Source organism: Eptatretus burgeri, chromosome 17, assembly GCF_056783735.1.
Source record: "Eptatretus burgeri isolate ZD-2024b chromosome 17, Ebu_testis_v1, whole genome shotgun sequence".
Classification (NCBI taxonomy): Eukaryota; Metazoa; Chordata; class Myxini; order Myxiniformes; family Myxinidae; genus Eptatretus; species Eptatretus burgeri.
The window spans coordinates 51535283-51549967 of record NC_140977.1 but is presented as its reverse complement, the minus strand read 5'-3'; the positions used below and the strand labels follow the sequence as shown (position 1 = coordinate 51549967).

General features: G+C 41.9%; 1 protein-coding gene across 7 annotated transcripts in view; it reads left to right on the top strand.

Moving 5' to 3' along the window:
* The window catches only part of LOC147010088 (uncharacterized), a 144084-nt gene that overhangs the window by 57185 nt on the left and 72214 nt on the right, over positions 1-14685 (top strand). For 2 of the 7 annotated variants that reach the window (XR_015052796.1, XR_015052795.1), the window contains exon 7: positions 10683-11095. The exons of 2 other annotated variants lie outside the window; for them this stretch is intronic. Coding sequence is in view for 3 of the 5 variants with exons in the window: in XM_085861607.1 (XP_085717733.1) it covers positions 5051-6565 (1515 nt within the window). In the remaining 2 variants the exon portion in view is untranslated. Of the gene's footprint in view, positions 1-5050; positions 7423-10682; positions 11096-14685 lie in introns of those variants that run through there. 3 more of the 7 variants (XM_085861607.1, XM_085861606.1, XM_085861605.1) reach the window with 3 other exon arrangements.

The window sequence follows — 14685 nt, the reverse complement described above, 5'->3', positions numbered from 1 at the left end:
GGGAGTCAAATCTGGTGTATAAGCCGGATTGGGAATCATTTTAAGACTTCTGTAGTTGCTGCAACATGTGCTATGTGGGGTGCTACATTGTTATGGAGAGACAGCACTCGTTGACTCGACTTTCCACGGCACTTGTTCTTGATAACTTCTCACAGCTGCCACAGTTCATCAGCATAGTGCTCCCCATTCTATCCCTTTGGGAGGTAATCGGATATGATCACCCCTTGGTTTAACCCTATCCAACAAAATTGTAGCCATGACCTTTCCATCTGATACCTTCTTTAACATTTTGGGAGTTTGAAAACACGTGCTTCCACAGATTGTTCTGCTATTTTATAGCTATATCCTGAGTGACAATCTCAATCAAGTTTTCTGGGTTTGTTTGAAACTGCTCAATAAGTTCCTTGGAAGTATCAAGTTGAGCTCTCTTCTGATCAGCAGCAAACATTCTGGGTACCATATTGCTGAAACAGGTTCATGTCCGATATTACGGTGTTAGCGTGGAGTGCACTGTCCAAGTACCTTCAGTCTTTCCTGTCTCGGCTGTCTCAGAGACCAACGTCTCATTTTTCTGGAACCCAGAACCTAAAGTTATTTCCTGTCGGAACCCAATTTCCTAGCCATGTGTTTAAATGTTGATCTTCTGCCATTCATCAACATTGTGTGGACTGCAACGACCTTTTTGTTGTTGACTTAGGGCAGTAGTTCTGAACCTTTTTTTGGTCAGCATACCTTTGTCTCAGCATGAGGCGTCACGTACCCCTTCTCAATGGTGACTGTCATTTATATACTTTACGATGTTTACAAATAGTTTCTCTCCTGCTGCCTCCATGGCTCTTTCTCAGTGCTGGTTCTCCGTCGTATAAATTCAGATACCTGGTTGAAAAAAATTAACAAACAAACAAACATTTTTTTGGCATAATGTGTGAATTAGGAAGTAGAAGTTGTTCTTCCTATTTTCCTACATTTTGGTATTTGGTTGATGTTCAAAAGCAGATTGCAAACGTTTATCAAACGCTGATTGAAAGAAAACTATATTTCCACCGTGTGGACAAATGTTCATGTTGAGCATGTGCACTCAAATACAAAGTTCAACAGATTAATGTGTTTGTCCGAAAAGTTATTTTTCCTCTCCATTCCAGAGGATATGTATGGACTTTAAAAAACAAAATGGAGGGAAATTTTAACCTTGGACTTTTATGGATCCTCATGCCTCTATACCTTGAAGACATGATTTCTGGAAGAAAAAACGAGTTTTGCTGCATATTTCAAGTTTGTTCCAGTCACTTTTAGATTGCTGGTACACCTGCTCCTTGCAGAAAAAAGGGTTGGTGGGGGGAGACGTCATGTTATCATCATCATCATTATTATTATGATATTGACAACAGTAGTGACTGTTTAAAAAGGAAATTAAGGTAATCATACGTGTTTATGGTTTATTCCATTTTTTTTTTACTTCGGGGTGCCCCACGATAAGCTATTTATACATGTTAACACAGCATTTGGCCAAGGATGAAAAACCCTTTGGGGAGAGGGGATATTATTAGTATTAATATCGTTTTGTAATACTAGTGCAGGCCCGTAGGTGCGTGCCAGTATGTGCAGCTTCGTTCCTTCGCTCTCGTAAACGACGACTGGATTGGGGCATTGTTTCAATTAGATCGGACCAACTGTATCATAAATGGCCATAACTTGGGGAAACACCTGGGAAACATACTCAGGTCCCCAGCGTCAATTGTGACATCATATCAAACGAAGAAGAAGAATTGTGACGCCCCCCTCTCTCCCCCCCTCTCCCCCTCTCTCCCCCTCTCTCCCCCCTCTCTTCCCCCTCTCTCTCCCCCCTTCTCTCTCTCCCCCCTCTCTCTCTTCACCCCCTCTCTCCCCCTAGTCTCGCCCTCCTCTCTCGCTCTCCTCTCTCCCCCTCTTTAATTGTGACCCCCTCTCTCGCCCCCCTCTCTCGCCCCCTCTCTCGCCCCCTCTCTCGCCCCCTCTCTCGCCCCCTCTCTCGCCCCCTCTCTCGCCCCCTCTCTCGCCCCCCTCTCTCGCCCTCCTCCTCTATCTCCCCCCCTCCTCTCTCACCCCTCTCTCTGTAAATGTATTCACAAATGTCTACCAAGCACAACAATTAATTCAAACCTTGGGAAACACTTGGAAAACAGCTGAAACGGATGAAGAACGATATCAAACCTTGAAAAGGCACATACTCAGGTCCCCAGCGTCGATTGTGACGTCATACTAAACGAAGAAGAATTGTGACATCAATCGTGCAAAAAAAACAACATTGTTACATCATTCGTGATGTCATTGCACCGTGTCTTGTCATTGGTTGACATATAAATGGCCGTAACTTGGGAACTGCTAGTCCGATTAATATCAAACCTTGAAAAGGCACATCCGCGGGTCCCCAGCAATATTCCTGGCAAGTTTCAATTGGATCGGACTGGTGGTTGTCGAGAAACAGCAGTCACAGACAGACAGACACACACAGAGATTGCTGGAATTATAGAGAGATAACATTAATATTATGCTATTACACTGGACACCAATAAATTTTCTACTGAGATAAAAGTATGTCTTGGATGAATTTGAGTGTTGATTTAGAAGTTGAAATCAGAATGAACCCAACACGTAAGGCTTTTTAGTTAGGCCAAATAATAATATTAAAAAAAATACCAGTTGATCGTCCCAGCCCGCTTCCTTTTTTGAACCCACCTCCTTTTTAAAATTATATTTTATTATTATTTGTTATTTTGTCAAACATCCTGAAAAAAATTGAACCCGTGTCTGAAGGAAGCGTTGCAATGAAGTTGCTTCATCGCTTGCTTAAAAAGTAGTCCTGTAGGGGACTGATGGTTACTTTCCAAACAGGCTAAACAATAAACCCCAAACTAAACAATAACACAAGAAAAACGAAATAAGAAACGAAGAAACATGGAAGGTTAGAAAGGTTCTTCTTCATTTTTGACAGATGGAAGGAAGGACATACGGTATATTCAAGCGGTTTTTGACCACTTAAAAATCCATATCTTCGTGTACGATTCTTGCACCATTCATTGAATCAATCATTTTCCCAATGTCGATACTGTGTTTTTATAACTTCCACAGAGTTGTAAGAAATAATATATTACTTATAACTTCATTCTTATTCATAATACTGATGACACTGGGTTTTATGAACCAGCAGAGTTGGAGTCAGTGAAACGACATCACTTGATCAGTCTGGAAGAGTTAAATGACTTTGTCAGAGACCTTGAGCCGTCTAAGCAAAAGGCAGACTTGTTGGGTTTTAGCTTGCAAGATTGGAACTTGTTAGAAGCCACAAAAATCTCTAATTTTTGTGAGCTCGATGCGAGCTTGGCAGTGTTCCACCAGATGAAGAATAGTGTGTGCCTGAATGGCCTCATGAAGGAACTAGGATAGCTATGAATACCATTCTGATGAATGGCAATTATTCATGGACTCCAGCAAGCACAGCCTGAAGGCGGTGCTTCTCCACAATGGCAACGAAAAGCCATCCGTGCCCGTGGTACATGCTGTCGGAATGAAAGAGACTTAGGAGTCCATGGAAGTTCTACTGAAGCTAACAATATGCAGTGACTTAAAACTGATATGGCTATTGCTTGGTCTGCAATTTTGGTATCCCAAACACGTGCTTCTTATTCTTGTGGAATTGGAATAGCTAAGACGATGCAAATCACAAGAACAGACCTTACTCCATCAAAATTCAATGTGAAACATGTGCCACTAGTACATCTGCAAAGAATATTTCTTCTGCCACTGTACATAGAATTGGGCTTCATGAAGAACTTTGGAAAGACAATGAGTACTGAAAGTGTGGGATTTCTTGACCTGAAAGAAAAATTTGGAGCAAATTTTAACTGATGCCAAATTGAAGACTGAACTATTTATTGGACCACAAATTTGGGATTTATTGTTCGACGCAGTCTTCCAGTCAAAGCCAAACCCACTGGAGTGAGCTGTACGGGAGGCTTTCAAACTGGTAGACTACAATACCTTGGGGAACCACAGAGCGGCCCACTTTGCTGAGTTGGTTCAATATACGATACTCGACAGCATACCTGGGGTCAATTTGACCCAACATGTAGGTTTTTTGTGTAAAAAAAAGAAATATTAGCCCGATATCAGCCCATGGTCTCTGTTTATCCTCACCCCATATATGTATGTTATCGCTGTAAAATTTAGCGAATATAGGGTAACACATATGGGAGATATTTGCAGGAGAAAATAGTGGGGTCTATAGGACCCACGCTGGGAGAACTCCCAAAAAACATTTACATTCATAACTATGAACACTTTATCCCATTTTCTTTTCTGGGATTGTTATTATTTCTTGAATAACAATAAAGTGTTTCCCAATTGTTTTCATACTGTTATAATCTGTATCATTCTATGACAAAAAGGGGATTGGAACAGTTCCGAGAATTGCTCTTTCCTGGAAATGGGATATTCCAGAAATCGAAACTGCAGTTCATAACGCTAGTGTATTAGCATTTTCCTTCAAACCATGGCCAACCAACGGAGAGCATGGTATTCTGTTGCTGATGTTCTTAGACAAATATTAGAAGATGAAAGTGACAGTGAGTCTTTATCTGATCCAAGCGATGATGATTCCTACATCCCAGATCAGGCTGCAGTCCGTGATACATCAGATGAAGATCAGGTTTCTGACGTTGATGAACAGCCAGATGAAATATCTGCTGATTCTGGACATTCTTACAATCAGTCTGATAATGAGAATTCTCAGCAAGGCCAGGCCATAGCAGAAAGGCCACGTGGTCGCGGTTGTGCCAGGGGTTGAGCTGTGGGCAGAGGTCGTGCTCCTGGTCGTGCTGAGGGTCGTATTGTTCAACCAGCTGCCCCTACTGATAACCATTTGACAGGAAAAAATGGCAAGGTTAGTGTACTGTGTTGTCTAGCTAATTGGCATCTGAGCCTAATTGTGTTAATTGGTTTGCAAAAGTTTGATTGACATTTTGTACGTCGAAATCTTGTGTCATATTGAATGTGATAATTATGGTATTTTCAGGTATGGGATGTCAATCCACCTGCACCACATAGACGAGAATGGCAAGACATTATTCGCAACCCACCTGGTGTTACAAGAGCAGGTACCGTCCAGGAAATGAAGGCATCATATGATCTTTTCATAACACCAACTATTTTGGATATCATCATGAGAGAAACTAATAGGGAAGCAACTCGAGTTTATGCTGAATGGAATGCTGCAAATCCCAATAACGTGAAACAGTGGACGCCTCTTTCAATCCCTGAATTGAAGGCCTTCATAGGGTTGTTACTCGTTGCTGGTCTACACCGAGCACATATGGAACCGATACGTGAATTATGGTCTCCTGAGAGTGGAAGACCCATTTTTGCTGCAACAATGTCTCTAAATCGCTTCAAAAGTCTGTTGAGATTTCTGCGATTTGATAATAAAAACACCAGAGCTGTAAGGAGAGCAACAGATAAGTTGGCCGCATTCCGTGATATATGGGAATTATTCCAGGATCGTCTGAAGTTATGTTACATTCCTGGACCAGATATGAGGGTTGATGAGCAACTCGTCCCATTTAGAGGTAGATGTCCTTTTAGGCAATACATACCAAGCAAGCCTGCAAAATATGGTATAAAAATATGGTGGAACTGTGACGCAGAAACCTCTTATCCACTAAAGGGCGAGGTATATCTTGGTCAACAACCAGGTGAGGCCAGACAAGTTGGTCTCGGTTCAACTGTGGTGTTGAATACTACTGGCCCTTGGCTTCGCAGTGGCAGAAATGTTGTATGTGATAACTTGTTTACGTCCATTCCTCTGGCAGAAAATTTGCTTCAACAACATACCACAATTGTTGGAACTCTGCGCCGTAACAAAGCTGAAATACCACCTGAAATGCAGCCTGCAAATAATAGACCCGAGCGTTCGTCTTTGTTTGGATTTGCTGGTAATCTGACAATCACATCATATGTTTCTGCTAAAGGTAAGGCTGTTCTGGCATTATCCACCATGCATCACAATGAAACTACGGAAGGGGAAAAACAGAAGCCTTCCATCATCCTTCACTATAATGCCAAAAAGAGCGGTGTGGATAACATGGATCACCTGGCTACATTACTGTCCTGCAAGCGCAAATCAAACCGATGGCCTATGGTCTTGTTTTACAACCTGTTGGATGTGGCTGGAGTTGCTGGATTTGTCATATGGATGTCTCTAAATCCTGAATGGGCTGCAAATGACAGAAAGGGTCAACGTCGTAAATACCTCAAGCAGTTGGCATACGGCCTCACCAACGACTGGATTGACTTGCACACTCAGAATGTTCATGTTCTCCAGCCGGCTGTAGTAACCGCATTACATCAACTTGGAAAGGTTGCTGCAGCAATCCAGAAACCACGCCAGGCTAGAAATCCTGCCAGGAAACGATGCCAATTATGCAGAAGGCCACAGGACAATAAGACCTCAACTGTCTGCTCAAATTGCAACAAATATGTTTGTGGTACTCATTCAACCACTGTTACTACTTGTACAAATTGCGAAGCATAACTAGAACAATGAACCTCATAAATCTAGACACCACAATGAAAAATGACTCGTATTTCTTTCATTATTATGGAAACTGCCATATTTTAGTTTTGTATGTTATGCTGTTGCTGCTTTCTGTGTAAAAAAGTTCATTAGTAAAATGTGTAGCCATTCGCACATTAATTTCCGATTGTTTTTGTTTCGGATATCACTAGATATTGATTACATTTCATATGTATCATCAACTTCTCAATGTTTTACACTGTTTTGTACTAACTAGGTGTGATATATTTGACAAATGTTGCAACATTTGGCTTGTGTATCGACCAAATCAATGACCGTTTTGAATGGGGTCAAATTGACCCCAGGTGTGCCAATGTGTGAGTTTTGGTATGCGTGCCGTTGAGGGTTAAAGAAATGAGTTGCCGTATGAAGAAAATACAACCTCAACAACACACTTGGACTTCTTCACAGCTAACCTTGGTGCTGTGAGCAATAACCATGGTGAGAGGTTCCACCAAGATATCGGCACAATAGAGACTTGCTATCAGGGGAGTTTCATGCCCAACTTGGTGGCGGACTACTGCTGGTTTCTTCAGACAAGCCACTGCTTGTCACTAGTGTGAAAGCAAGTGCTTAAAGCATTTCTGAACGGTTAATGTATCATTTATAGTTTATACAATGTGTTCGTGTTGTTCAGTGTGCTTCACTTTATGGTTGTTATTGTACATTACATGATGTTTAAAAAAAAAAATGAACAATGCCTGAAAAATGCAATTTTTCTGTAACTAAAAATCCTGATGTGCTGAGTCGTTTCTGACTTCAGATTTGGAATCGGTATGTTCGAATTAATAAAGGACACCTACATTTACCGCAGTAGCAGACAAAGTTTTTTTTTTTTGTTTGTTTTTGTCCAGTATATAATCATCAGTGTTATGACTTTTGTTATTAGAAGCAACGTTGTAAAGACGCTACGATAAGCTATTTATACACCTGAATTCGGATTTCACCCAAGGTGGAAACCCTCCTTTTGGAGGGAGGGGAATGGAGTCGCTACCACCTCCGTCGCGTAACCTTTAACCCTCCGGCAGGTTTGGTTGAGATTGGATAAGTAACAACTGAATGTATCACGGTCAGACAGACAAACACCAAATGGCGTATTTTAGTGTGATAGACTCATTGGTTCATCTGACCTCAAAATATAATCTGCTCCCATAGCTGAGGTGTGCATACCTGCTGTTTGTTGTGCTGTGGTGGAATTTTAATGATACTTGAGTTAACATAGGTCATCCATTTAATGCCTCTGAATTTTTCACCAGATTTGCAATGGTATAATATTTGACCTGGCCATATTGCCATCGTGAACGATCACTACTTTGATCCCACTACCATCCCACCTGCTCCGTATTGCATAAACGTAGCCTGCCATCTATATTTAGATGGAACACTCAAGCCTCGATCAGAATTCAACTTTGGAATTAAACTTCCCATCTCTCTTGTCCTTGTCCCACTCATTTGAGTTTCCTTACAAGGAACTTGAATGCAGGAGGAGGCCAATAGGCCCATCAAGCTTGTACAATGCTTGCCAACCCATGTTCCCACTCCCCCTCTCTCCCCCCTCCCCAATGCTCTATCTTTTTTATTCTATTTAATTGTAGAATGTCAAGTAAGGAAGTGGCATGTACCAATTGCAAAGTGTTTGGTATGACTCAGCCAGGGTTCGAACTTCCGACCTCAGGGACGTAGAGCGGACAAACTAATTATTACACCCCACAGAGTCTGGTATAAGTGCACTTTGACATTGAACTTGCTTCTACTGGATTCTTGTTTTTATCCCCCGCCGCGTGGCGAAAGGGGGATATTGTTGTCACCCAGGGCGTCCGGCTGTCCGTCCATCCGTCCGTCCGTCCAGGCGTCAACATTTATAGCTGTGAGTGCGATAACTTGTAAACTGTTCGTCATATCGATTTGAAATTTGGGTCACACACGAACCACCTGAAAAGGAAGAACCCCATTGATTTTGGGCATGGCCAGATCCAAGATGGCCGACTGCGGCGGCCATCTTGAAAAAATGTTTTCGCCATATCGATTTGAAATTTGGCTCACACATGTACCACCTGAAAAGGAAGAACCCTATTTATTTTGGGCATGGCCGGATCCGAGATGGCCGACTGGGGCGGCGTCAATATTTATAGCTCTTAGTGCGATAACTCATAAACTGTTCGCCATATCGATTTGAAATTTGGGTCACACATGAACCACCTGAAAAGGAAGAACCCTATTGATTTTGGGTGTGGCCGGATCCAAGATGGCCGACTGGGGTGGCCATCTTGAAAAAAATGTTTTTTGTAATAAATGGAAAACCGCTTATCTGATTTCAATTATTTTTGGTTACTACGTTCCTCACCCCTGGGGAACTTTTTCGAGATGATGACCAAATGGTGTCTTGTTTCCAATTCACCTCCCTCATTATCTGGAATATGTATGACCTTTTTCATTCAATTGCGGGGGTTTCCCCATCTCTGATGGTATATTTTATTATTATTGCTTGCTCTTTGTTTTCGTGCGTGCGCGTGAGTGTGCAAGCTGCTGTTAATGGCTGCTATCTCCAGATGTAGGTGGGTTTCAGGAGATGGAACAGAGATATGTGTGTGTGTGTGTGTGTGTGTGTGTGTGTGTGTGTGTGTGTATGTGTGTGTGTGTGTGTGTGTGTGTGTGTGTGTGTGTGTGTGTGTGTGTGTGGAAAAGGCTTCGTGCTACTGCTGCGTGGAGAAATTAGGTCACCATTTGGGGAGTGAAATCTGCCCTGGCAAGAGGCAGAGTGTGGTAATATCTGAACTCGCCTACATGCCGTTGCTGTTAACGCTTACTCCTTTCCTCCGATGAGTTGAACCAAGCTTTGATGCAATCTGAATCGATTTACATTCAATATTTTGAAGGATTGATCTGCTCAGGACTCTGCTGAAATTTTCCTGAATACTCCTCAGACTTTATGCTGCACTGGGAATCCTGTTTTTTGGGATTCCTTGCTTGTCTAAATTCCAGTATTAGGGTTTTTGAAATGGCAGCTGAGTCTGTTTCAGCACCTCCCTTGGAACGAATGACCGACCTGACCTTGGTTAATACTGAGTGAATAAATTCTCTCAACCTGTCATAGACACCCTGATGCTCCCACATGTACGGCATGAAGACTTATTGGACGATGGTGTGCTGCGCACAACTACATATTTACAACAATGCAACTTTTATCACAACACTCCAAATGTTGTGAAAACGTTTCCCATTTACTTAAAGCTGACGAGCATCAGCACACTGGTTTCAGATTAATGCTTGAAGGGCCAAAGACTTGGAGGAAAGGATAGCAATGAGGAACAATGGGCAAAGCATTGTAATATTGAGGCACACCATCCTGGGAGAAGGCCACATGATGTTTTGTTATCAAGTTCGTAGTTGGAGACATGACTTGTCAAAGCCAGAATTTCTGACCACCGGTGAGCTTCATCAAAACTTTGTGTGCAGGCACACACTACCTTTGATGGTTTCAATTTCATGCCAGTGAAGTAAAATGTCGTCGGCAGTTTCTTTGGTCTCTCTGGCAGGGTGGCCTAGAGGTACGCACACTTTCTTCTAAGCTGTCTAGATCCATACCCAGCTGTAAACATTCATCCCAGTGTTTCACAAGCAGGGTTATTCATCAATGCATGTGCTATCCCTGGGATGGACTTTTAAAAAGCTGGATGTCCCGTCTGCTGGCATTAGTTGCGGGATGTTGATGATCCTTCCTGAAGAGTAGGCGAGCTATCGCTGGCACTCTAAACAAATTACAAACTCATGCCCTAACCTTAGTCGAATGTCAGACCTGGCCAGTTGGTGAAACACTTGGCTTAAACTTGCCCTGACCAACCCCACATTAATGTGGGAATAATTATATGGCTCTTAAAGAAGAAGAAGAAGAAGAAGTTCCTTTGGCCTTTCTGGAAGAAACATAAAAAGTGGCTGAAAAAAAACTTGCAAAAACAAAAGCCAGAACCTTATCTTTGTTTTCTGGTGAAAATAAATGACTGTCTGTTAATTTTTAACCTTATCCTATCATTTTGATTCTCCTTCTCTCCGTTTTGCATCCCTGTTCACATTATAGATGCAATTCAACGTGACAGGCAGAGGAAATTCAGTTCTTCAGACTCGTCAGAAGAGCCACTTCCACATCGGTCTTTCCTCATCGTCAAGCTTTTGTGGATGGCAAATTTGAGTTGTGATTACAAAGTGTTGATGGAGGTGTCATGCCTGTTTGCCATTCCTTCCAAGCTTAAACATCTTTACTGCTGTTTTCTGTGAACTATTAAATTAACAGATTGCTCCAAAGCAACCCGGGCCTTTTGACTGCACGCTGATGATGCCAGCCTCTGGAATGGGATATTATTCCTTTTTTGTCGGCACCAGGATGGGAACATTCCAGACGGCACTTTTTGATATCGCCTCGAGACTCGAATGTCAATTGCCCATGGAGATCATTCTGTTTCGAATCGTTCGCACAAAAGCATCGGTCCTTTTGTGAGTACAGCGTTTCGTCGAGAGACCATGACGTGTGACTCGGTACTGCTTTGGGAGCTCAATTTTGAGGGTGGTGCAAATCCATTTGCTGCACGAAGCAAATGATTTGTCTGACTGCACTTTTGGGAGGCAGAGTGACCAAATCCTAGAGTTGAAACAGAAACGTTTAAACCCTGTTGGGGTGCTGTCCTTCAAACGGTCATTTTCTCAGCTGTCTGATTGATGAAGCCATCACATTGTACTTTATGAGGGATCATATGCTTTCCTTATAATCTTTCACTTGGGGAAATAGTTTATTGATGGTCATTCTTCTTGAACGACCAGCTTTTTCTAAATGCTTGCTTTATTTCCCACATTGACTTCTGTAAAGTTGTCATCATTGAGCTTTTATTTGTGTTCACTTCTTGCTCTCTTGTACGTCTCTTTATGCTTTCAACGCCTTTTAACCACACTGTTCCGTCAAAATAACAGTTAAAATTGCGCGTTTTAAATTATTTTCCCCTTCCAGTAAATGGGAGAAATTATTGGTGGGGTTGAGAGCTGCCTCACCTGGGTTCGAATCAACACCCGACTATAAACTTCCACGCTGATCTTGCGCATGGGTTTGGGTTGGATCCTGGGCAGTGCATGCCTCATTAATCACCGGCTGCGAACTTTGAACAATCTATTGGTATGGAAAGCACGTTTTGGAGTCCAATTAACATTTTTGTGGAATTTTGAATATCAAGAGGTGACATTAGGGACACAATAGGGTGGGATTTGCTGGTTCGAAACATGTTTGACACTTTGTCCGCAGGGTATAAAGTTTGTCCAATAAGCAGCCAGCTGTTGATGAATCTTTAACGCAGTTTTTGCTCATTTAGTCAAAGTATCACCTGTAATGGATTCTTCGTTTGCATTGAGGTAGTTGTTTCAACACATCCGGACCACACTTGCCGTCATTGCATGAGTAACATTTGCCGTGTATAACAGTCGTATCCGGCAGCAATGGTTGCCATCTTGGGAACGGTGCGTTTGGTTGCTCAGCAGCCATATTGAGATACATAAGTGATGAGGTTTTTGCACAGATATACACATTATAATTGTTTGCCATTTCGTCGTCGCATTGACAGCATGGTCCACTCGTTGTGGTGTAATTAGTCACTGTTGGTGATGACTTAAATTGTGTGTGTGCAAGCAGGATATCGTTCATCGCAGCATGGTGGTTCATTAATTGTGAATAGTTTCCTCCTCAAAGGCTGTTTGCTCTCTGCGGAATGGAGGATCGGTTTTGTTCTGTTGTCCGAAGTGTCACTTTTATCACAAAATGTGCTGCAAACGCAATTTTATTTTTTGAGCCCGTGCCTGTGTTTGATGTATTGCACTTGCTTTCTGATCAGGGCCAAGTGGAACGGCACTCGTCTTTAAAGAAGCACTTGGATTTGCGTTTGCAGTTTTTATTGTTATTAATGAAACTGGATTGTTTTGACGTGGACGAGTCCGCTCCCTCCCCTTTGCACAGCAGAAAAACTGCTGTTGTAATCACTTATGGCTATACATTACACACACACACACACACACACAGACACACCAGAAGTGTTCCATCTTTGCTCTCATATGAGTCTCAACATTGTGTAGAAAAATAAAAAATGTGTAAGATCGAGTCATTTGTAAAATTAAATGTACTTCACAACGAGTCCTAAGATTATCCAGAGAACTGTTTTGGTAAATAGATTTTGACAGTAAGCTGGAGCCATCATGTTGTTGTCACTTGAAGGAAAGCTTCTCATCATCCAATGAAAAGACTTCCACTTTGCTGCCCATAACATGAGGGGCACCACTGATGTCATGTGTGATGGCGTATGCCATAATTGTAATTGACCACATTTAGTTTTTATTCAATTGGCAAACATTTTCATTAATTACATAATATCGTGTTTGCTCCAACAGTAATTCCTGGTTACCAAATAAAGGTGTAAAAACACCTCCTGGAATACCATCGACAATGAGAGATTACTCCTTGTTATCCCCACACTTTCTGAAGAACCCCCCCCCCCCCAAAAAAAAAAAACGGGAAGATATTTCAATCGGCCTTGTCTGTTACACCATCTCGTCCTAAACAGTTGTGCAGAAATTCACCAAACTTATTAGTTATGATCACCACATGGCAAGAATGTGCCAGACCAGTATCATTTTTGGCCTCACTCCCTGGGGCAGGGTCAAAAGTTAAAAAAAGTGATTATGGGCACATTTTAAAATATAACTGTATATATGCATATTGATAGCACTTGGAATATTGTAATGTGCTCATACAATTCCTCCATTTTGCTGCCATTGCTTTTGGTTTTTAGAGATTAGAGACTTCTTTAGTGTTCTGGGCTTCATTTTTCTTCTATTATTTCCTCCTCTGTTTCATGTCTAAGTTTGTAAAGCTAATGAGGCATTTGGAGGAGCATAAACGACGAGGTTTTTGCACCAATATATGAATTATAATTGTTTGTCATTTTGCCGTCGAATATAAGACTACATGCTTCTCTTGATTTAGTTCCATGGTATATACAGTCGTGGCCAAAAATATTGGCACCCTTGCACTTAAAAAAAAAAAAAAACCAATTTTCTCTAAAAATAAGTTGTCTCCACAATTCTTTATTTTACTGTTGATATTTCAGAACTTAACATATCCTTTTAAATAAGAAAATAAAAAGAAATGGCATTACCAAAATTATCAACACCCGAGACTTAATATTTGGTATCACAGCCTTTGGACAAAATAACTGCAGTCAAGCGCTTCCTTGTAGCCATGAATGAGCTTCCTATACCTCTTTACTGGTAGTTTGTCCCACTCTTCGTGTGCAAACTGCTCCAGTTCTCCCAGATTTGAAGGGTGCCTTCTCTCAACTGATGTTTTCAGATCTCCTCACAGGTGTTCAATGGGATTTAGATCTGGACTCATTGCTGGCCACTTCAGAACAGTCTGGCATTTTGTCTTGAAACATTCCTGGGTGCTTTTTGAAGTGTGTTTGGGGTCATTGTCCTGCTGCAAGACCCATGACCTTCAACGAAGACCCAGCTTTCTGACACTGGGTTGAACATTGAGCTCCAAATTTCCTTGGTGATCTCTTGATTTCATGATGCTGTGCACACACTCAAGGCACCCAATGCCAGAGGCAGCACAGCAACCCCAAAACATCACTGAACCTCCTCCATGTTTGACTGTAGGGAAGGTGTTCTTTTCTTTGAAGGCTTCATTTTGTTTTTCTGTAAACAGAGATGATGTGCTTTACTCAAAAGCTCTAATTTGGTCTCATCTGTCCACAGGATATTCTCCCAGAAGGATTTTGGCTTGTTCAGGTGTGTTTTGGTAAACTCCAGTCAGGCTTTCTTATGTCTTTCTCTCTCAGCAGTGGGGTCCTCCTGGGTATCCTACCATAGAAGAACCTTTCATTAAGTTGGTGACGGATGGTGCGAGTTGAAACTGTCATACGTTGTGTCTGAAGGTCAGATTTAATCTGTTTGGCAGTTCATCGATGTGCTTTCTCCATCATTCAAACAATCCTTCGCTGCAATCTTCAATCAAGTTTTCTCTTGCGGCCACGTCCAGGGAGGGTGGC